The sequence below is a fragment of the Drosophila mojavensis genome, unplaced genomic scaffold (assembly GCF_018153725.1).
Source record: "Drosophila mojavensis isolate 15081-1352.22 unplaced genomic scaffold, ASM1815372v1 contig_136, whole genome shotgun sequence".
NCBI classification, from domain to species: Eukaryota; Metazoa; Arthropoda; class Insecta; order Diptera; family Drosophilidae; genus Drosophila; species Drosophila mojavensis.
Window position 1 is genome coordinate 2,492,605 of NW_025318667.1, and position 24,227 is coordinate 2,516,831.

Consider the following 24,227-nt stretch of genomic DNA (forward strand, 5'->3'; position numbering starts at 1 on the left):
ATATATACACATATATACAAGCTATACGAAAACCAAGAGTATTTGATTTGATTTGCAATACAATTTTAAGCATAAGACTTCCATATCCATGCATCAAATTCAACTCAAAATAAAAAAGCAAAAAAACTTAAGTATAGCAAATATTATATTATGTTGAGGCTTCCAGCAGGAGTAGGCAGTAAAATAGAGGATACAGCATTAGAGAGAGTGAGAGAAAAGAAGAAGAGAAAAAGAGAAGGAAAGTGAGAGCGCGTCTCTATAGACGACTCTAAAAATAACAGATGACGGATCTCTTTCTCTCTTACTCATACTCTATCTCTCTCCCTCCCTCTCTTTTTCTCCCTATCTAACTCTGTGACTCTCTCTTACTGTCCTGCACATGTGTCAAACTATAAAACCGAACACCAAAAACAACACAATTATAAATGATAAACAACAACAGGAAATATTAATGAGAGATGAAAACAATGAACAGCAACAAATGCAAAAATACAAATTTAATAAACATCAACCGAAAACAAAAACAAAACGAAATGTATTTAATAAATAAATAAAGAAAAAAACAACAAAAATAATAAAAAAAAAAAAACTTGAAAAAAATTAAACAAATATGCATTATAATTTATGGTAAGGAAGAGAGTTACTCTACTCTGATACAGACAGCTCACACATCTCGGGTTAATGACCTATGGTCTATGTCAATAAACGTGATAAGAGATCCATCCATGAGATAACCTTGACAGCATCTGATACGTCAACCTTGACAAGCAACTGGGCTAAGGATGTCCGACATGTATAATCGATGATCCCCCGATGCATACCCAATAAGTTTCGAATGACTTTTCCCAAGACTTGGCTAGGTCTTATATTTGTATATATAATCCAGCCTAATCATCTTTCCAGTAAGACCCAATCCAATAAAGTACAGAATAAATTCGGTTTGCATAAACGTTTTATTAAATCGTTTTGATAGCGCATATCGTAAGTACGTATGTGTGTGTTTTAGCATAGTATGTTATGGTATATGCCTACAGACAGGTAGGTGTATATTTGTGTATAAGTACGTAAGGTTATATTCAATAAATTATATAGACTTGGTGAAACTTGCACTTGAAACTTGCACGAAGAATTATTTACAACAGACCTCAAGAACCTATTTGTATTTCTTGCTCTTTACACATTAGATAAGTACATGCCTTTCCTTTCTCTTCTTTTCATTAATAAAAAAATACTAATTCGTTGATTGTATAGGCATGGAGCCCCCACCCAACTCCATGCCCTATACTCGACATTATTATATATATTTATATATATATATCATATATTGGCCCATCTTGGCTATACAAAAACAAAAAAAAAAATTGATAATTTTGAAGACTTGCAGGAATTTGGATTTCCTGTGCTTAGTGCTTGGGACATTTAAAATAATAATTTGGTGTGCTCTGCTTGGGTGTGGCCTAGACGGCCGCCTCAATACCCTCAGCGTTCTTCTTGATCAAACTCTCCCATTGCGCGATCAGGCGATGCGACGAGGGCGCCTCCTCCGGCGTAAGATCACAGAGCTGGGCCAGCGACATGGCCGGACGCATGCCCGAATTGGAACCGGATGTGCTCAGAACATGGCTACTGCCGCCACCATTCGATAGAGCTGTGGCGGCGTTAAGGCTGCGATTGCCCGCCGACTTGAGGCCCATTAGCTCCAGATCGTTGCTAAAGTGCGAGGGAGAAGAGGACAAAATGGGATATGAGTATTGGTATTGGTATAACATGGCCTTAACCCTCGTTCAACTGAATGCTAAAGTAAAGTAGTATAGCTAAAGTAACTCTCCTTTGCAACTAAAGCGATTGCTTATCTAAAATCCTTGAAAGCTTTCTATTCCTTATTTGCTTTAATAATGAACCTCTCGCTCTATTCTTTTCCTACATTCATATCGAGCGATCTACCCCGATCTAGCTACCCTCTTTTCATTTTGCTAAGCTTCACTTAATCATTTTACCCTCTTTTCCCCCTATCGATCTATCCCCCCTAATTGATCACCCTTTGCTCACCTGTCTCTTTCCAGCTCAAGTGTGGATTGCGCATTGCGCAATTTGCCGGGACCATAGCAGTGCTCCACCTCGGAGTCGTCTTCATCGTCATCGGCATCGGCCTCGTCGTCTGTGCTCAGTTGCCTGGCATTACAAAGAGAATGGATTAGAGGGGCTCTGTTAACCTTAGGCATCCGCTCCAGCAGACTTACAGCTTCTCTAGCATATGCTGACGATTGAGCTTGCGCAGACGCTTCAGCTCTGTCTCGCGGCTTTTGAGGTCCTGCAGCTCACGCTGGATCTTCTGCTCGACGGGCACATAGCCTCGTCTCAGTGGCCTGCCCTCCGAGTCCCGCTCGATGTTGCTATTGCTGCTGATGCTGATGTTGCCGTTGCTGATGTTGCCGTTGGTGTTGGTAGTGCCGTTGATGTTGTTGTTGTTGGCCAGGTTGATGCCCAGGGGAGAGGTCTGCCCGGATTCCAAGAAGGCCAATGCATTGCGCGAGTTCAGCTTGAGGGTCGGACTGTTGCCGTTGGCCAAGAGCAGGGGCTGCCCAGCGGACTGGCCCAGCTGGAGCTTTCCGTGCGAGGCAATGAAGCGCTGCATCACGCCCTTTGTGGAGCCATTGAAGGCGAACTGGCGCTTCTGTGGCTGCAGCTGCGGCGTTCCCGGTGTCCGGGTCAACAGCTTCTGCTGCGGCGGCTCTGGCGTCATGTTGTAGCAATTGGGGCCAATGTAGCGCGACTCCTGCCTGCCGGCCAGGTTCAGCTTCAGGCCAGTCTTGCCCTCCGACTTGTTGTTGTCGTTATTGATGGTCTTCTGCGAGGACGCCGAGATGCCCGAGTCATCCGAATGGTGCTCGTCCAAGCTCTCCTCCTTGTGGCTGCTGCTGTGGCTATTGACGCTGGACGCCAGCGAGGGCGTGTTCGATGGCGATTGCTCCTCGATGGGCACCAGCAGCGATGTAACCGACGCCGGCTGTGCTGTCACCAGCACGCCCTGATCCACCTCATCGTGGCCAGCCTCCTGCTGCTGCTGCTCCAGCTCGCCGGCATTGCCATTCAGTGCAAAGTTCACGGCGATCGGCGGAGAGGTTGCCCTAACAGCCGATGTCAGCTGGCGATATTCCTCCTCGCGTCGCACCACCTCCTTGATTTCCTCCTGAATACGTGTTAATGGATCCATTTTCTAGAGCGGGGCAGAGAGAGAGAGAGAGAGGGGAAGGGTTAGGCAATTCGATATCTCAGAGTCTCTGTACGTGTGTGCGTGTGTGTGTGTGTGTGTGTGTGGCAAGCAGGAAGAGATCCGATAACAAATCGTATTTGTGTAATCGAATATGATGACAAAACGGGGCGCAACGCATGTCGCTGCAGCTGTCAGCTAACAGCTACAGTGAGCACTGCCTAAAGCCATTGAAGCTTAAACCAATTACTCGGCGAATCAAACGAATAGAAAGCGAGACGTGCAGTCTATACGAAGATAGAAACAAAGTGGGAGAGAGGGGAGGGGGCAGCAATTGGAAGAGAGAGCGTTAAGCGAACAGTTGATTGATACCCTGTAATCCGCAGAGAAGACGTTAATGCATTCGGCCTCAACACCTCTTAGACCGTGTGCACAGCGGGGAATACTTACAGTAAATATTGCCAATACTAGTGTCGTTGTCTACACTTAGAGACTATTTTGCCTATTCTAGAAAATATACTATAGTAGAAACCGCCTCAACACAACTTGCTTCGGAGCTATTTTAAATGATACTGAATAAATGTCGAGGCAAACAGTCGGAAGGAAAACTGATGCGAAGAAAAGCTGATGTGATTAGAGAATACTGTGGAGGCTGTCCAATAACTGAGTTCCTCTTGGGCAACTGAGAAGCTGTCTGTCGTAGCGAGTGAGCACTGTGGACTGGAGCGTTGGCTTAGCTTGGACTGAATTATGTGATGTGATGAAGCGCAAATGTTGCAGCTGCTGCACTTACATGCCCGCAGATCGGCTCACAGAGTGGAGAGAGGGAGAGGGAGCGAGGGGAGACAAGAGCAGCGGGAGGAGGAGTTGCTTATCGAAGCACAATTGAACAATAGCGGATGAGGGCCAACGACAGCAGCAGAAGAAACTAAGGCTATGCGACAGAGGGAAGGGGAGCACCCATGGGGAGTAGCAGCTATGAGTTGGTGCTGGGGCTGGGGCAGGGCCAGGGGCAGAGCAGGAGCTTCAGCTGAACCGAATGGAGTCAGCGTAACGAACTGCGTTAAGCGACTTTTGATGCGTGCGATCGCAAAAGTTGCGTGACATTTGGACTTTAAATTGAAATCCGAACGGCAAACAAAGGGACGACGACAGATGCGGGGCGTGGCGGGGGGCTGGCCGGAGTGGGGGGCTTAGAGGCTGTTCGTCAGAAATGCTAAACATACACGAAATGAAACAATCGAGAGTAAAAGTGTTTGAAAGTAAAAAAATATAATAATAATAATAAACAACAACCAGAGCGACAATGGAAATGAACAACAGGTTGTTGATGTTGTTATTGTTGTTGTTGCTGTTGCTGTTGCTGTTGTTGTCACATATTATGGATGATGGGCGTGACAAAGGTGACCTCAAAGTTATGACACCGCATGCCATAAAAAATAACAGAAGGGCGGCAGGCAGAAGAAGGGGGACGAGGGGGCGAGTGCGAGAAAGGCAGGGGGAGCTCAATGAGTGAGAAAAATGAAAATGAAAAATTGTAAATGAAAATGAAAATGAAAATGGGAAGCTTTTAACGGATGCGGTTGAGTGGGCTGTAATGCGATATAAATATATAGATATATGAATATATATTTACGTACATATATAGATGGAGACATAGAGATAGAGATAGCGATAGAGATAGAGATAGAGATAGAGATAGAGATAGAGATAGAGATAGAGATAGAGATAGAGATAGAGATAGAGATAGAGATAGAGATAGAGATAGAGATAGAGATAGAGATAGAGATAGAGATAGAGATAGAGATAGAGATAGAGATAGAGATAGAGATAGAGATTGAGATTGAGATAGATTAATATAGAAATAAGAGATATACAAAATATACGCACACAACAAAACTAAACTTAATTCGAACTTACAATAATTATTTCAGTGTTGCAAAGGAACACAGTAAACGACAAACAATTTGTGTTCGTTGTCTTGAAGTGCGTCTAATTGAAGTGACAGACCACAAATGAGCCAGCTCGAGGCTGGCCCAAGCTTTATATGAAAGTAGATTTGGAAAGGGAGCAGCGAAGCATATGTTCAACTGACAAATCTACTCTGCTGATCTTCGTCAGTCGGCAGTCGCCAGTCGCTGGGTCCAACAGCTGTGTCTGGATGCCATTCTCGCAGCTCGATTGTAATCGAGGCAAATTTGTTGTGGGCAACAGCTGTTTAGATTGGGGCCGAGTTCAAGTCGTACCAGTCAAGGTGAAGGGGAGACTCTGCCCACTTGATAGCCAATGCAAATTACCAGCTGATTGTCAAGGAATTTAGCTGCTACTGCTGGATTTGGATATTTTCGGAGTTAAGCGACAAGTAGAATCAACTGAGGTCATTAAGAGACAAGCGGAATCAATTCAAGTTTCGGGAAGTCATCAAATTTTCCTTCACCGGCTGCATGTCAACTTCCTTGACATTGGCATTAAATAGTTGACGAGAAAATGCTGCTCAACAAATCTTAGCTGCATGCCAAATTTAAAGATGCAATTAATTATTTTGAAATTTGTCTTTTACTAGTTTTACAACACTGATCGGCAGTTACCCGCTCACTTGAGGCGCATACCGGGAAGTGCAATCACATCAAGTGCATGACAAATTTCACATGATGATGCTAATAACTCTACTTTAGATGCTGCTGTCGTTTTACAACACTGCGCCTCATGAGCTGCGCCTATGAACAGTTAAGGGTTGACAAAATAATTATTTAATTGTCAAACACATGTCAAGTGCTTGTCAATATTTAGCAAGCATATGTGAAAAGTGAGCTCCTAGGTTTTTTCTTAGCATTTTATAACACTGTTTGTCAAGAGCTGTGCTTGTTAGCGCTGAAGTAGCAGCAAATTATGTGTTAGCACATGCCAAGTTCCTGTTAAATTTAACGATGAGTTGCGAAAACTTCACCTTGGAGCTTCCCCATTGTCGTTTTACAACACTGCTCGGCAATTAGTGTGCCATGCAGACAATGACATTGCTGCTGGCCAAATGACAAGTCAATTAGCAACAACTGCGGCAGCGGCAACAGCAGCAACAGCAGCTGCAGCTGCCGTGATCTTTCTTTGGCTGATTTCACGATTCTCCGAGCAGAAAAATTCTTGCTGATTAAATGCAATTTAGCAGCTAAACACTTCCCCCAGCGGCGACAAATGGCAAAAATGCGCTCACACAAATGGCAGAAATGCTACAAGTTGTCGGAGGGGGAGGGGCGCGGGTGAGTGAGCAGTGAGCAGTGAGCGAGTGCCTGGCTGAGAGGTTAAAGTTTGGCTGGCAACATGCTGCGGGTCAGCGCATTGGGCAATAGAGGGCGCTGAGTCTCCATGTGGGTGCGTCGACTGCTGTCGGTTGTCTGTGGCTTCCGCATAGCCAATGTTGTTGTTGTTGCTGTTGCTGTCGGTGTGTCGCAGTCGCATTAGAAAGTGGCAGCAAATGTCGTTGTCTGCCACTAAGTAGCCAGCGATGGCGGCACAAAAACGCAATTCGGAAACACGGCACAGGTAACACTGGCAACAGCAGACAGCGGCTGGCGAATGCAATTTGCTTCGTTGTTGTGCCAGGCTCATCAAATTTTTGCGCAATTCGATGCAGATTTTCACTCAATTGTGCGTTAAACTCAACACGAACACGGACAAAAGCCAGCAAGAAAGAAATAATGAAAGAAAAAACCCGCCAAACTGTCGTTTTCACCGGCCACAGGCAACAACAGCAACAACAAACCGCTGCCAAAATGCTGTACATTATGTTAGTTTCGATATATGTAGTCAGCAACAAGTTGCTAGTAACTAGTTGGCAACATGTGACAGCAGCACACACATATGCACATTCACACACACATACACACATGCACACAGAGAGGTAAACGCCAAAGTGCAATGGCAGCAGCTGCCAATTTGACAGCTGTTGTTGCCCCTTCCTTTTGCTTTTCTACTTTACCGCAACTCTTTCGACTAATTTCTTCTGTGCTGCTGCTTGCAATAACGGCAATTGTGATAGCACATGTCCCAGACAAGCCAAAGTCGCTGGCCCAAGCTGAACTCATTTGCATGTAGCCGGGGTCACTGGCTAAGCGCCAGAGCAGCACAGACAATCCGTCTCTCTCGCTCAGCTGCTCTCGTACATGCGCAGGGTGTCCAAAGATCGCCAAGTACACGAAAGAGCATGGCAAAAGACAAAAAGAATAACAGCAAATTAGCAACAGCAGCAACAACAAGACGCACAGCAGCAGAAGCAGCGCGGCGACAGCAGAACGTGACGCGAAACGTGACCGTGACTTGACTGCTCGCGCTCTCTTGCTTGCTCTCACGCTGGCTGGCGTAGCGCTCTCGCGCTCTCAAGCTTCGGCATTTCTTGCTCCACTTCCAGCCAGCTAAAGCATAACAGCGAACGCTGGCTGCGCTGCTGGCAGCGCTGCTAGCGGGGTGGGCCATATCGTTTCCAGGCGAGTGATCAGCGCATTAGCATGATATTCATAATGTATTTACGGCTTGCCGATGATCACGTTAAGGCCGATCGTAATGATGTTTGCTGATGCTATGGCAGCACGTCAAAAATTACAGCAACAACAACAACAACAGCTGTACACGTATTTAGGGCAATTCATTTAACGTTTTTTGTTTTGGCTATTTTTTTTCGCTTTGTTTATGTTTTGCTCTGCGTTGCGCTGCTCCACGCAATCGAAGCGTGCAAAACAAAAGAAGCAAATGCAATGCGGTGGCAGAGACAGAGAGAGAGAGAGAGAGAGAGCAAGAGAGTGCGATAAAAAGGGGGCGTGCAGTCAAATTTTTGGCCTGCCAGGCATTTGGGTCAACAACAGTTATGATAGCCGCTATGTTGAGTTTAATGCGAATGCGAATGCGAATGCTAATGGCGCCGCTGCAGCGCTGAAAGGATGCCAGGCCAATCAAAATTAGCTTCAATTGTGTGCTTATGCCTCATTGGGCGTGTTCGCTGTCCGGCGGCCACATTTAAATGGCAGTCGATAGTTCTTATTGCTATTGCTGTTGTTGTTGTTGTTGTTGTTGTTGTTGATTTGTACTGACCGCCATTTGCTTTCATTGACTTTGCCTCCTTTCGTCAGTTCAGCGAGTTTGAACTTCACTGTACAGAGAGCTCTTGAATTGTGCTCTTCAGCTGTTTGCAGATTCTCTTTGGATTGAAATGCATTTAGCATATCGAAAGATTTCACTTTAATAACAGCTCGCTTCACACTTCAAGTGCTAGAAATTGTGTTTCAGGCCGAGCTGTTGATAAACATTTGTGTGTTTACAATCTTCGAGTTGAATTATATATGATCATATCGTATAACAGATGCGATTAGTTGCTAGTTGGCTATCGCCTACGGTCATTAGCTCGTTCTGCAAAGCATTTCTAGAGCATTTGCCAGTTTAACAACGATAAGTGACTAGGCCTTTATGCTTTATCGATTATCTTGTTGACTCTCTTTCGCAGCAGCAGCAGCAGCAGCAGCAGTGCAGATATCAACACCTCCTCAAGCGTTTCTTTCACCAGAGATACTCAGCTACAGATACAGATACAGATACAGATACAGTTACAGTTACAGATACACAGATACATTGCTAGATAGATAGACAGATATGCGGCAGTTCATGCCAGCGACCCAGTTATTGGATAAAATCGTGATCTATTCTCTTGCAGCAACAGCAACAACAACAACAACAACAACAACAATCAGCATCTACTGAGATCGACGGTCTTTCGACAATTTGATATCTGTGGCGGATGCAGTTGGAGCATGTGTCAATTATGACGCCATATCATGAGCATATTACAAATTACCGTTATGCCCGATTGCTATTATTAAGCATATTTGCCATGGCTAGGTCTTGGCCCCAAAAAAAATCTCTGTTGCCCAAAAAACCAAAGCAAGAAAACAAAAGAAAAATATTAAAAAAAAAAAAAAAACACCAAATCTGTAGCTGGGACCACAGACAAAGTCACGTCTCACCACTAGGGCAAATTGTTGAGCAAAGAAAATAGAAAGATATATATGTACATGCATATACATGTAAATATATAGCAGTACAGTTTTGTATATACATACGTATTTAAACTATCTGTTATTAACCAACATTGCTGCAGTTGAAATAATAAAATATGAAAACATAATTTAAGACTTGACTTTATTATTATGTTCATAAAAAGCTATGACATAGTAATATAAAAATCGAATGAAATTTGATATAGTTTCTGAAATTTTCAGGTCAATGTGTCATAGCGTGGTACGAACCCAATAAAGTGAACTGTTATATATAGAGTATGATACCATTTCAAGCTAAATTTTCACATGTTGGAAAATTTGAATATGCAATACTACGCGGAAAATATGTGTATAACAGTTGTATAACACTTGTATAACAGTTATGTACACACAACAATGTAATACAAAATCTTTATATGAATATAACACTAGTATCTTAGGGTTAATTTCAATTGATTTGGTTTTTTCCATGCTCTACAGCTTAATATCTGTACTATGTATAACATTGATTTATATTACCGAAGATAATTTTAATTGAAGCTTGAATCATAAATAAATTACTCTGTTCTATGTATAACAATTATTGATATGATCGCAGTCAACTATAATTGAAAATCACATCATAGTCTGTACTATGTATAACACTGATTTATTGTACTCTGGTTAACAGTAATTGAATCTGGCATCATAAATAAAGAGCAAGTCTTACTGTCACTAAAAACCATGAGCAATATCTAAAAAGGGTTACTTCATAGTTGTTGCTGTCTTTTTTACCTTTAGCTCAAATAATTATTTTCTTTTCTCGAATTTTTTTGTTATCTGAGCTAGCTATGGATCGGCATTGGGAACTACGCATTTACTTAGCAAAATGAATTCGCGATAAGCGGTAAATTGATAAAAGCAAAAGGAAAACAAAAAGTAAAGCAAACAGAAGAAATAATTTGTAATAAAATAACGAAACGCCTTCGATTGGCGTGACCTGGCCAAATCGAAATCTGAAATGGATTTCGGAACTCTTGTTTGTCCATTGAGTTTCGACCTCGTCTCGGTTAATTGGTTGCTTAGGTCATCAGGTTAAGTGCTGGTTGACGCGTCGGCTCCTCTTATTCATTTGCGGTTATTTGCAGACATTTCCAATGGCCATTAAGGCGTGTTTGCGGTTTAACTTTATGGTATAACAGTTAAATAATAGACATAACGCACATTTCCACAGAACTCTATCGACTTGTGATTCCCGGATTTTTATCAAGTATCATTGAATACGCTATTAACGCGTATCATTTGTGTTTATAACAGATTTATAGCTATATAATTGCACAATAAAACATTTGTATGACAGTTGCAAAAAGACACCTTTTGTATCGTATGTAGAACAGTAAGAAGACTTTGTGCTACGCACAATTCACGTTGCAAGACAGCTGTATTTTGTATTGTGCTAAAAATCTCGAAACAATAACAAAATATATGTAGAACAGTCATATAACAGTTGTACAACAGATGTCAAGACCTGCTTGTAATTGCTACGAAATGCAAATGCACTCAATTTCAAGTGAACCAAGCCGAAACCAAGACAAGTTGTATAACAGTTGTGCAGGTGACACAACCTACACAGACAAAGTTATACTTACTTCAAGAACATTCGACAAACACTAGAAAGTTTTGCATAATAGTTGTATAACAGTCGTATAATAGTTGTATAACAGTCATATAACTATTGTATAATGGCTGTCAAGCACTCCATGTAAATGCTAGATGAACCAATCCGAATTCAAACCAAGTTAGCGATAGAGCAAAAAATGTTGTATAACAGTTGTGCAGGTGACAAGCTACACATATCTTAAGATGTCCAATGTCACATTGGTGTGCATTTTCAAATCAAATTATGTCACCCAGCGCGCAGTCTCAGCAACGCATGCCAATGCCCGATGAGCGAGCCCAAGCAACCCACAAAACGTGCTCGGCATACGCAAAGGGGCAAGCCGACAGAAAGACAGACAGCGAGAGAGAAAGAGATGGGGAAAGAAAGCAAGACGGGCATTCACATTATGTCATGTAGTATAACAGCAGTGCAACAAGTATAACAAGCAAAGCGCAGCTGCTGCTGTTGCCCTGGGCCATTGACATGCGAAGAACAGAACTGGGCAGCAGTTAAAGTCGAGCGCATCTAGATACAATTGTATCTGTATCTCTGTGCATCTGTGCAGCTGAGGCGCTTGCGTGTCTGAACTTGAGGCGTGCGCTGGCGCTTTTTATTACTATTAGTTAGTTTGGCCCGAAGCAGAAGCAGCTGGCAAAAAGCCACGCTACATGAAGCACGTAAAAGATACAGATACAATGCCAGAGATACATAGAGCGAATAGCAAACTGCGCACAGCTACAGATACATCTACAGATACAGACACATTTGCAGGCCCCGAGTCGAGCTCTAATGTAGACGTATCGCTGATAATTGCCATGTTTTGGGCCGCTTCTTGTTTGGCTTGTAATTAAAACGTTGCTGCGCTGTCGCTTTTGATTGAAAAATGTTGCCCGAAATTAACAAAAGCTGAAACAAAACGAAACCGAAACAAAACAATGGCAAATATTTGCGGCACGTTTGTCGCCACAGATACAGAATACAGATACAGCCGAAGAAGAGGAAGAGCAACAACTCCATTGCAGACTCTAGCTATGGCGCACTAGTCAGTTTTTGAATTGAGTTGCTTTGTTCAGCCCAGGTAAATAGGCACTAGTGAGAGAGAGAGAGAGAGAGAGAGAAAGAGAGTGTGAGGGAGAAAACAAAACATATAACCTACGAGACACTGACAAATGGGTCCCTGAGCTTGCCAGAACCTTGGCCATGTTTAAAAGCTTGTAGATCAATAGCATTTAGAGGAGCAAATATTTGGCATATAACTGACTCAATTTGGAGTATGAAGTCATGTGACTCAAGACTCATCAGCTTAGTCAGCTTATTCGGCAGAAGATGGTCCCCTTTGCCGACTAATATTAAGTGCCATCTGGCCGGTGATCTATTTGGCATGTATGAGAGCAACAAACGTTTGACTAACTGCATAATTGCCACAGAGAGCAGCATATGGTTTGTTTAAAGTAAAGCTTCAATGTTCATCAGATCAATGAATAAATTTGATTAGATATTTGAATTGAGGCTTGATTGAGTCGTTCTAAAGGTTTGCCGTGCATTGCAAAAATATGTTGACATTATATTAAATGGTGCACAAATGCATATAACAGCTGTATAACAGTTGTATAACAGTCGTATAAAAGTCATATAACAGTCGTATAACAGTTTGCAAGCTACACTTGTTGAGCTTATGCACAATCTTATAGTATAGTTTGTCGTCAGCTTTCATTTCTTATCAATTCAGTAAGCATAAATAACGAGCCTAAGATCAAGCCAACACCTGTTATACTGCTCGTAAAATAGAGTTCTTTGGAAGCCCCATTCAAACATAAACAAGGTACTTGGCCAGAAATACACCAAAAACGTTAAGCAGATCTACGTATAACAATTGAGCGGGGGAATGTGCTTGAGATGATAGAAAACAATTCGAGAGCAAAAGTGAAACCACTTTTGTGGCACTTGAGCCCCCAAAAACTACATAAACGAGTATCATGCCATTCAATGTGGCCATATAATCAAGAGTTTCTAAATATAGTAGATTTATATAGAGAGAGAGATGGACCCCGGGTCGGGTTGACTTAAGAAATGGCCTTAATGCCAGGCGGGCAGCTAGATCGCATAATAGCTGTCTAAACTATTCAAAAGCTGGCCACTGAAGTAACGGCATTTCTTTCTTCTTCTGTTTTTTTTTGTGGGTAATTTAAGCGATCTTAACTAACGGTTAATTTACTTAACTCCCACCTAAGTCGGAGCTAAGTTAGAGCTCAGCCTGGCTGAATGTCTGAATGGGTTTTCGTCTTGAATGAACGAAACGCCGCGTCGGTCAGACAGCGAGCAGACAGAAAGCGAATAATCATCATTCAGCCTGAAGACGGCTGGGTGCAAGGTCTCGGCGTTTGGATTGCGACTCTTCGTATTTCTTTTTTTTATGACATTTAGCGGCTTGCTTAGCGGTAAACTGTTTAGAGACGTCTTTAACACATGCTAACTGCACTTTATAAGCGTCATATTTTGTTGGCTCAATGAGGTTTGTTTGCTTTGGCATGTTCATAAAAATTATCATTATCATTATCGTTAGCTAGGCCTTTCTCTCTCTCTCTCTCTCTCTCTCTCTCTCTGTTTTCATGGAAATTGGTCGTGTGGTCTGTGTTTGATGATGCCTTTCACCCACGTTTACGATGGCATTTGTCTTAAGCAAGTGTTAAAGCGTTTTGTAGGCCACAATTGTGTGCGAAATGCCAGAGATTGAGATGTAGCTGTATAACAGTTGTATAACAGCTGGTCACTTGAAATGCATGCCAAAAGTAAAAGCTGACCATGCATGTAAATAGATGCTTTCATTTGAACGCAAGTATAACAGTTTTTGCATATGACAGGCCATTGTCAAGTATGCGAAAAATTGAAAGATATTATTATCATTCAAATACATATTACAGAAGTTATGCACAACTTCATTAGTATAACAGCATAAGAGTTATGTAAAAGCTTGCCAAATGCTCAATGGTTAACGGTAATCAAAAGGATTTGCGATGCTTTATGCTCATTTGACAGTATGACAGTTGGACAGTAGGAGAGTATAATATGCGTATAACGCTTGTATAACAATTGATTAACAGTTGGTTATGAATGAACAAAAGTGGTATTAAGCCATTTTGTAAATAATTTAACAAGCATTGAAGTGTTTTTAGCAGTTGTATAACAGTTCGCATGCATTATATACAATATACATATATATGTAGGTATATAATAACCACTCTGTGGTACAGTCAACACGGCAAAGCAAGCTCATTTTGTTAGTCGTTTAGCATGTAACAACTAGCCCAGTTACACTCTACTAAGCACTGAGGCAAAAATATAGGCAACAGGCCAAAGCATAAAATCCAAATTAGCCAAATTTCAATTTGGCTTTAGCTGCGAAAGGCGCGCGCAGTGGAAATTAAGTGTAACAAACTTCTTTTTTTATTTTTGCTAATTTCAACAGACAATAAGAATTTCGGCAAGAAATTGAATACAAACGGCGTTTCCCACGCTTCTAAAATAGAAAGAGAAAAAAAAACACACACACATAAGATGGCGGCGCTTGATGACAATGGCCAAACGCAGGAAGATTAACGGATCAGCAGCGAGCAGCAAAGGCCAGCCAGTGCCAGAGCGAGAAAGAGAGAGAGGGAGAGAGCGAGAGAGCGTGTCAAGTGGGGTGGGCTAGCATATAAAACGGCAAATCATGTCATAAATAAGCAACTAACGCAATAGCAAAACGAAAATGCAAATGCAATATGCGGGCGAGGGGAGGGAGCGAGATGGACTGACTGACAAATAGATATATGTATGTGTAAAGCCTTAAGTGCGACTTCCCAGTTGTATTTTGTCTTTTGTTGTTGTTTCTTAATTTCGTTTTTTTTTTGCATTCAAACGGTGCTTTGCTGTTCGCAGCTGTCTTATTTATGTTACTGTGCTGCTGCTGCTGCTGCTGCTGACGATGACGATGATGATGATGACGATGACGATGATGATTATGTTGCTGTTGATGGCGCTACTTAGTGTATATAATGCGCTGACCGTTAAACGAAACAGCAGACAGACAGGTAGACGAGCAGTGGCAGTGGGAGAGGGAGAGAGATACTGAGACCAGCAGGTTGTCACCTCTGCTCGCCGGAAGTGCTGCACAAAAGGCACATGGCTTCACACACACTCTCGCTCTCTCCCTCTCTCTCTCACACTCACTCAATCACTCTTACAGCCGTTAAGACATTCGCTTTTGAATGCATCTAAATAACTTTGCATTCCAATTAGAATTCGAAAGTAATGCAAGTTGATTGCTTTAATCAAATGAATGATTCACACATGGAATTAATTAGTTAGGCACGCGCACTTTTAAGTCATTAAACGAGATATATTTAAATTTAATTCGCAAAGCAGTTCAAAGCACTTGTTCGAGTGAAGTCAGTTTATTACATACATAATTAAGTATGCACGCATCTGAGAGATTGTTAAGCATACGAAATGTTGGTCCTTTTACCTGACTAACTCGCGAATGGCAACCGAATGAAATGAATATTCACAGGTGTTTGCTAGTAGTTCGTTTTGCTGGCTTTACTCTAGTTGTCTGTTCTTGGCCTTAACTGCTTAAACTATTATTTTGCACTTCAAGTTGACATCGTTCACATTCACTTCAACAAATGCAATGAATCTATTCGAAGGTATTCGCCGCACTTTGCTGATTGCTTTCGATGTTCTTAGTGCTTATCTAGTATTGTCAAATAATGTTTGCAATAGCCCAAAAATAGATGCGCTTTTATGACAAGTCTCGAAAATTTGTAGATTTTTTTGGCTAGAAACTTCCCCCTGGAATTCGATTGGCCAAATTAAATGGAGGTTGAGTCATATGGCAGCGGCGTATCTATAATTAACGCTAGCATTTCAATTACTTTTTTTTTTTTTTTTTTTGTGCAAAAAATATCTTATCTGGTTTCCTCTTTCTTTTTCGCCTCTCTTTGCGCTTCTCATGCGCCACAGCAGGTGCGGCGTGTTACATGGCCTCGCTGCATCGAGACTCGCTATTTGAACAAGTGCCGGCATATAAGGCTCATATATGGTACATACATAGAGCAAGGGCTGTTGGCCACGCCGAATGAATTGTGTGGAAATCTACGCCTGATAATGACCTTATCTTAGCTATCATTTTGTTATCGATACGAAATGTGCCTTCATGACATTCAAGTTCAGCTGGTTGCGGGCACACTGAGTCATCGAGCACGCTTTAATTTATGGCCCTTATCTAGAACTTAGAAGTTTTTACAGTCCAAAAAATAATTGGAAAGGAAAAGACAAGACAAATTATGGAAACATTACACAGAAATTACACAGACATGAACTCATGTTTCGTGCTCAGCTCTATAATTGATATAGTATAATAATTTGCTAACGCCCAAATCTAGCCATGCCCAAGTCCAAATATATATAATATATATAAGTAGAAATGAGTTCGACTAATGGAACATTGATTAGATAAAGTCCAAATTGGCTTGTGTACCTCCAAATGCCAATTGACAGTGGGCGAATGGGGCGCAGAATGGAAATACATATGGATTCTGCTTTGGCTCTTTGTCATATGTATAACAGTTGTCGTACAGTTTTTCTCTTATCAGTGCTGTTTACCTCGAATGCATGTCAATGTAGCGAATAAATACAGAACCAAAAGGTTGCTCTAGTGCTCCCAACAAGCCGTACTGACACTCGATTGTTCGATAGTTGTATAACAGTTGAAAAATAGCTAACCTTTGATTAGATAAAACACACAGAGGAAGACCTTTTGGCAATCATCCAACTGAATTGAAATATTGATTTCATTGGCATGGAATTCAAATTTATATAACATATACAATGGGATCGCCTTGTCAGCGGATATGTTGTCTAATTATTATATATTGGTATAACAGATGCTGCAATGCGAACGAATTGTCGTATAGCAGGATGACTGAGTGCCAGGAATGCAACGAACTTTAACTGGAGATAGCACAATGTTATAAAAGTTGTATAACAGTAGTGCAGCAGTATAAAAGATGTGTGAAATACTTAAGTGATGAGCTAGTGCAAATCACTTATCTAAATATCGCTTAACTGCTGTATAACAGTGGTATAACAGTTGGCTTAAACAATTGAAGAATGCATGTTGTCTATTGTATAACAGCCATATACGTGTCGCATGTCAATTGTATATTAGCAGTATAACAGATGTATATATGTTGTATAAAAGCAGTATAACAGTGATATGCCAGTCAAAAGAAGAGCAATCATTCAACATTGGTTTAACAGCAGTATAACACTGGTATAACAGTAACTGAGGCCACTCCCCCAAAACGACCATGTGCTAATTGACTTGATTATTCGCTCACGAGTTTTACAATTTTCAGCGATTTCAATGCTAATTAGCCAAACCGACCCTGACATTGATGAATGAAGCAATTGTGGGCCGAAGTTGAGACTGTTAAAACTGTTCTACTGTTATTTGTATACGCTGTCGGTATATAAGGTATGGAAAGCATACATAGATTGGGGAGTATTGCAGCTGGCAGCTAGCTAATGCACTTGATAAGCTATCAGTAGGGAACCTTGACTTATATAGAGCCATGGTAGTCAGCACTTCTAGATATGGCTAGAAGTATTTACGATTTAAGCCGGTTCACGAACAGCACATCATATATATTGTATATCTATATACATCTATATGCATTTATATGTGATATGATATCGATATCTCATATCGGGGCCCCATTCAATTGGTGAAAGCGCCGCGGAGTTTCGGCCAAACATTGTTCGGCATTTGATGTTGGAGAAGGCGACACGCTTTTGATTTGCCTTTCGTCGTCTGCCATTGACATTTGCTGTTGCTTTCATTTGAATTCAATGCAAGCGGGTGGCAACCCTGCCGGCACCACGCCCCCGCCTCTTGCATGCACTGTGCGAAAAGTAAAAGCACAACAATGCGCCTTTTGTCTGCAGCGAGCTACACAAATTAAAATTAGCACAAAATGAAAAAAAAAATTACGAGTTTTTTCTACAAATTGCCAAGCAAAATTCCAGTCATAAAGCCCCCTCAGCCCTCCCCTTACCATGCACCTGTATAGTTCCACTAATTGATACTTTTACCATATTCACATCTAGGGAGGGAAAATATGCGAAACTCTGAGAGAGAGAGAGAGAGAGCGAGACAGAGAGATGTATGACCAGAGCTCATCTATGTGGCAATGGGTTAAGGTTACTGATATGCAAATGACACAGAGATTTTTCAAAAATTGAGGCAGGTTCACGCAATGCTTTTGCATACAATGCCCGACTCAAAATACCCATTAGAAAGTTGCGCTTGAGCGAAATCGAATCATCGAACAATGCAAATGCATTGCTGACTATCTGAAAACAGATAAACAAAAAGTTCACAAGCTCGCCTAGAAAATTCATAATATTTTCGAAATACACTGAGAAAAACGTTCAAGAAATTCTTGAACAAATATTTCGAATGATTGGTAAATGAAATTGAGAAAAAAATCTCCGAGAGAACGAACAACAAAAAAAGGTAGAATTAAAAAAGTCAAGAAATTTTAGATGACTGACCCAGTGATACCAGGCTTATAGAGAATACACAGTATATTTCTAGACACAAGGAATACAATACAAATTACAGAGCTTTACTTCGTTGTGTTTCAATCGACTATACAAATAGAAGGCTATAAAAACAGAGACCTCACAGGGTATGTGCTAGAAATACCGTCAGCTTGCAGCTATAAAAACAGAGCCATCACAGGGTATATAATAAAAATACCTTCAGCTTGCAGCTATAAAAACAGAGTCGTCGCAGGGTATGTGTAGAAATATTTTCAGCTTGCAACTAAATTCAAAGACAACAAAGAGCTGTTAACATATATCACTTGAAAAGCACTAAAACAAATAATTTATCAATACCGAATGCTTAGACTAGCTCCCCCACTCTCTTCTGCTCCCCTTACAGCAGGAGCTAGAGCGTTTGCGTCAATTCCGAAAAAAAGCTACAATTTGTGAATCAATAAAAAATAAAACGATAAAAAATTATAGCATGAAGATAGAGGGAAAGAGAGAGATTGAACAAATCAAAATCATTTACTAATTGCAATCGATTTATAAGACATTATGTTTCGAGCTAGATATAGAGAAAGAGAGAGAGAGAGAGAGAGAGAGCGAGGGAGAGAGAGATATATACATGTCTACAAATATCTTGATACATATTGCTCTATGAAATAATCGCATCGCATCCAGTCTTTCACTTCGAGTTGACATGGTCATTGGATCGCTTGATTGGAGTCTTATCAAATTGTGTGTATTATGTCTAGCTAAACTATTAAGTCAGTGGGTAACGGTAAATGACATATTAATTTTAAAGCGCGGCTGCACTGAAGAGCAAATGGACAGAAAATGTGTACGACTAGCAGACACCCTGTTTGTTGAGAAGCAGTCAATAGAATCGATTGATCTATAACTAGCTGATCGAACTAGGCTCAAGCAACTCGAATATGTTATCGATCTCATTGCGAATGGAAATATCGCTGGGAATATTTCGGCAAACTATGAAAATTGTCATCGATTTCAATCGAAAATCTTATCGATGGCTGAAGAGAAATTTGAATAGAGAGAAGCATCATACACAATATCTAGAAACGAAAGGCTACGCTCTCTTAAGTAAAATATGTTATCGATAACACATGCACATATATGATCTCTTTATCTCTGATACAGAGTTTATATATATTCCATCTATTCATAGCTCATATCCCTGCTTTTTCATTTTCCATTGCACTCCCAATGGTCATTGTTATTTGGGGCATTTCTTGTTAATGTGAGATTGGAGTCTAACGGTAAGTGAGCTGCATAACATTTACCAACACTAGGCTCATTGAAACATTCACTTTTTCAAAACATCGATGATATCTTTATTATTATGATTATTATGACTATGATAATGCGTTTATATGTATTTTGACTATGGCTATTATAATATGCAGATGTTGCTGTTGTTGTTGTCGTTTCATAATCTCTCTCGTCTCTTTTATATCATTCATCTTTTCTTTTTACCGCTCTCTGTGATGTTACGAAAATGATTTCATTGTCAGAACCGAGCAAAACTTTGATTTGATTTAGGTTTTTTCTTCTTCTTCTTCTTCTTTCTTGCAGAGTGAAATTTATGATGCATATAAATCTTGAACATCTTAATAGCTCCATTGTCTCTGGTCAAAGCCAAAACGAATAGTTCCATTTCTGAATGGTTTTCGGAAAAAGTTACCGGAGGAACAACAGTTCATCAAATCGGAAATACACAGCATAGCGAAACCTTAATTGATTGCCGATTTATACATAGCTATACATATAGATGGATGGATGGATGCATAGCTCTAGCTATACATATATCTATACATAACAGTTTATCTAATTTCAGTACTTTACTTGGATCTATTACATTAATATCATCTATCTCTGTCTTTGTCTTTCTCTCGCGTCTCTCTCAGTCTATCTCCCTTTCTTCCTGTCCCTTTGAATCTTGTTCTCTCTCCTTGTCGCTCTCCCTCTCAATCTCTCTGTCCCTATGCTTCTCTATGATACACTCTCTGTATGAATCTGTATGAATCTCTGTCTCTTTCTCTCTACTTCACGCTTTTTCTTTCTCTCTCTCCCTCCACTTCCTCTCTCTCTTCTCCTCCACCTCACTCACTTAGGCTGTGCACGCATCTCTAATGTCTCTAATGTCTTGGGGTCAAGTGTCATTGTACCCAGGCATTGACCTCCACCTTCTACCAGCTGGTCCTCATTATATACATATGTACACCCGTCTCGCTCTCCATGCCACCGCTCGCTTCTCTCTACCTTTCGCCATAGTCAACGCAGCTCGACGATCGCCAGCGACAAGTTTCGTCTTTGGCGCATATTTGTTTGTTTGTTTGCAATTTTCATTTGCCTCGGTTTGTTATTGACTCCCCCTTCTCGAACCCCCTCTGCCTCTCCCTCACCCTCCCTCTCGCTCTGGGACCCTCGTTTGGCTACCTACTCTAGACGTAATTACAGCCGCGTTCTTTGCTCTGTTACGCCTTTGGCTCTTAGTTGTTTTTTTTTTTTTGTGCTTTGGGCACGATTTGGATTTGGACTTTAACTTTGGCTTTGGCTTTGATTACAACCGCTGCCATCTTCACATAGCGTAGTGTGTGTGTGTGTGTGTGTAGAGGTCTGGGTAGCCTAAAGAGTATATCTCGCCTGCAGCCCTCCCTCCTCCTTCAGCCCAAGTTATTGTCTTTATAATGATTTTGCATTTCTTTATTTATTTGTCTTCTTCTTTAATATTCAATTTGAAATGTTTTTGTGTATTTCTATAATTACTTTAATGTTCGCTCATCGAAGCTTAGGAGATTGAGCTTTGCATCTGCATACAGTATCCGCATTAAGCCAACTGCATCCAGCATCCCACTGCTTGACCGGTTTTTGGTTTTTCGTTATTTTTTTGGCCATTTTTACTTTCAATTTGCCAGCGAAAACCGCCACAAAAAACAAGAAAATTCACTTTGACTTTGGCTCCAACAAGAAATAAGAGAAAAAACTAAATTTGTCGCCGTCTGAAAGCGAAATTTTTAACAATAAAAAAACGTATAAAAAATAATGAGATTAAAACAAATTCTAAACAGGTTTTTGATGAAATGCAAAATGCGTATGGAATTAGTTCCTTAAACGGGTGACTGAGAAACGCAATATGAAGTAATACTTGAGGCCAATAATTCAGATAAGATTGTAGAACTGAAGACTAGAACAGCGTAAATATTCTTTGGCAATATATCTGATTACATATAGTTGCTTTAAATGTTCCAGAGCAGAACAAACCCAATCGGACCTTAATGCTTTAGTTTAGCTTGAGACTTAACTATTCAATATATTTCTTTGAATACCAAGTCTATTTCACTTCAAGAGAATAGAGCTCTGCGACTTATATGATGCATCATATAAATATATGTACATATGCACAGAATCTTTAAGATTCTATCGATTTTAGGGTTAATTATTTATGTTTTAAGATTTTCATTTTGTTTGATTTTTCTGCTAATTCTTCACCTTTCCATGCTCTACCTTTAGTCCTTCACTTCTCTGTTAATTTCAAATTCTTTCAGCCCAATCTGGCAGCCCTGTCAGCTCGGTTCCATAATTTGTCCGAGTGCGCCTAATATGGCACTTAGCCTCATATTGTGACTCGTGACAATTTGACTCAAATGATGTCTCTCGCCCTGTCTCAATCTCCCCTTCCCTCACTCTCTCTCTCCCTCTCTCTCTCTCTCTCTCTCTCTCTTGCTCTTGTAATTCTTGTTGGCTTTTTCGTTTAGCTTCGTTTATTTGGGTCACGGACAGTCATCTTCTGTCAATAGCAGCGATCCCCTCTCCCTCTCTCTATCTCTTCCACTTGTTCCCTCTGCACTGCTTCCCGCTTCATTCGCCTTACAGGTTTTTCGACTTTTACTTGCAACTACAGCAAGGCTAAATGCAACATTTGGTTGTGTTTTTGGTTCCGTCTCGATCTTGGCAACAAAATTTGTTGCAGGCGCAGGCAATTTATGTTGCGGCTCGCGTTGTTGTTGTTGCTGTTGTTGTTGTTGTTGACTTTGGTCTGCGCGTTAAATGAGTTGTAAAAACAGCTGTTGATTTATTGTGGCTGTTGGCTGTGGTTGCCGCTTGTCACATTTGGGTCGCTTCTTGGTTTGTTTATCGAACTAGACACATTTGGCTATGGAGATCTTAATATGCTCATCTCTGGCATATGCCAGCAACAACAATAACAACACCAGCAGCAGCAGAAACAGCAACAAACAATAGAAGTTTTCGTGAAAAGAAATTTCACTACAAGCGGCGAAATGTTGCCATGACTTTGACTTTTGCAGCCGCACACAAACAAAAGCAGACGAAAGAAGCTACGAAAAATGCTTATAAACAATGCCATGCCATGTTTCATGGAAAGCCAGCAACAAGACGCAAAGCAAATTGTTGCCGCAATTAAACAGAACAGCAGAAGAGAGTCCAAAAAAATAGAAGAAAAAACAAAGTGGCAAACAACTGTGCAAATAGTGCGAGGACAACAAATGAAAAAGCATAGCTAACAATAGAGAAGATGAAAAATAACACAACCAAAACAAACAAAATTTAAATGAAAAGCCAAACGAAAAAACAATGAGGCCGTTTGTTGCTGCTGCCTCTGCCGCTGCCGCTGCTGCTGCGATGATATTCCAGAATCAGTGAATGGAACGTCACGGCACAAGAACACCACACCAGCACCACTAGCACCACCAGCACTAGCAGCAGCAACAACAATAGCAACAGGCATAGTAAAGGAGAGCAAAGAGAGTTCAACGCATAGCGAAAGACAAAAACGAAAGAATTAAAGTTCTGCAACAAAGTTGGGCAGGATGTTGCAGAGGACAACAGCAGCAGTCGCCGTCGCAACATGCTGCGATCGTTTTATGCTATTATTTTGTTCTATTTCCTATTTTGCTACTCACCTCATCGGCTTTTTGCTGCATTTTGTGTATTTTTTTTATTCGGTTTTCGCTGCAAAAATCGTATTTTATGACAATTAGAAAACACTAAACAAAAGAGAAAAAAAAAATAGGCAAAATTAAACACTTTCACTACCAATAAAAGCAGAATAATAATAATAATGCAATTATGACAATTGTTATTTTTAAGCCGTTGCAGTTGTTGATTTGTTTTTTCTTTTTTTGTTCAATGCGCGCGCGCAACACAAGACGCCACAAGTGACAAGAAAACAACAAAAAAAAAAAGTCTGAAAAATCAAGCACAACAAAAGTGACGAACCGCAAAGTAACGAAAAATGTGTTAACAAACAAATTGAAGTGCGTGGCTAGAGGTGAAAAACGCGTTGGGTACGACCAGCACGCAGCGCTACAAAATAACAACTGACGGCACCGAAAGCAACTGTCGATAAACACTGCAGGCAAGCGCAGTGGAAAAGCTCAAACTCACACGCTCACGCACATACACTTGCGCGCGCTCACACATACACACCGTTTTTGAGTTGAATAGCGGAGAACGCGCGCGCCCTCACTTTGAATCTAACTGGCAACGCCATAGACTGCCGCAGTCTTGGTATTATTTGGTACATAACAAGCGATGCAATATGTATTTGTATTATATTTAATTAAATTAAGTGAATGCTAAAATACAGTAGCCGCTAATGTATTTAAGTTAAATTTAACATATTTCATTATGTGCGCAGCATTTCAGCGTAAGGAAATGCCAATTATATACAATAAGTCTAGTATTATTTTAAGTGTACAATTAA

At 40.8% G+C, this 24,227-nt stretch overlaps 1 protein-coding gene across 2 annotated transcripts; it reads right to left on the bottom strand.

Annotated features, from left to right (window-relative positions):
- Window positions 1-934: 934 nt before the first annotated feature.
- Window positions 935-23,850, bottom strand: LOC116804575 (AAC-rich mRNA clone AAC11 protein). Of its 2 annotated transcripts, XM_044010953.1 has the most exons (5): window positions 23,741-23,850; window positions 23,425-23,508; window positions 2,241-3,217; window positions 2,050-2,172; window positions 935-1,710 (listed from the first exon to the last, which is right to left on the bottom strand). In XM_044010953.1, the coding sequence occupies exons 2-5, from the start codon at window positions 23,443-23,445 to the stop codon at window positions 1,458-1,460; spliced, it is 1,374 nt and encodes a 457-aa protein (XP_043866888.1). In that variant the 5' UTR covers window positions 23,446-23,508; window positions 23,741-23,850; the 3' UTR covers window positions 935-1,457. The 2 variants fall into 2 exon arrangements, with proteins under 2 accessions (XP_043866888.1, XP_043866889.1); XM_044010954.1 differs by lacking the exons at window positions 23,425-23,508; window positions 23,741-23,850 and adding an exon at window positions 3,662-3,788.
- Window positions 23,851-24,227: the final 377 nt, after the last annotated feature.

Coding starts and splice junctions, on each gene's coding strand:
- LOC116804575 (XM_044010953.1), bottom strand. CDS start 23,445: ATGCAGCAAAAAGCCGATGAG. Junction 3,218..23,424: donor TGCAGCAAAAAGCCGATGAG/GTGAGTAGCAAA, acceptor GCCCCGCTCTAG/AAAATGGATCCATTAACACG. Junction 2,173..2,240: donor CAGCATATGCTAGAGAAGCT/GTAAGTCTGCTG, acceptor TTGTAATGCCAG/GCAACTGAGCACAGACGACG.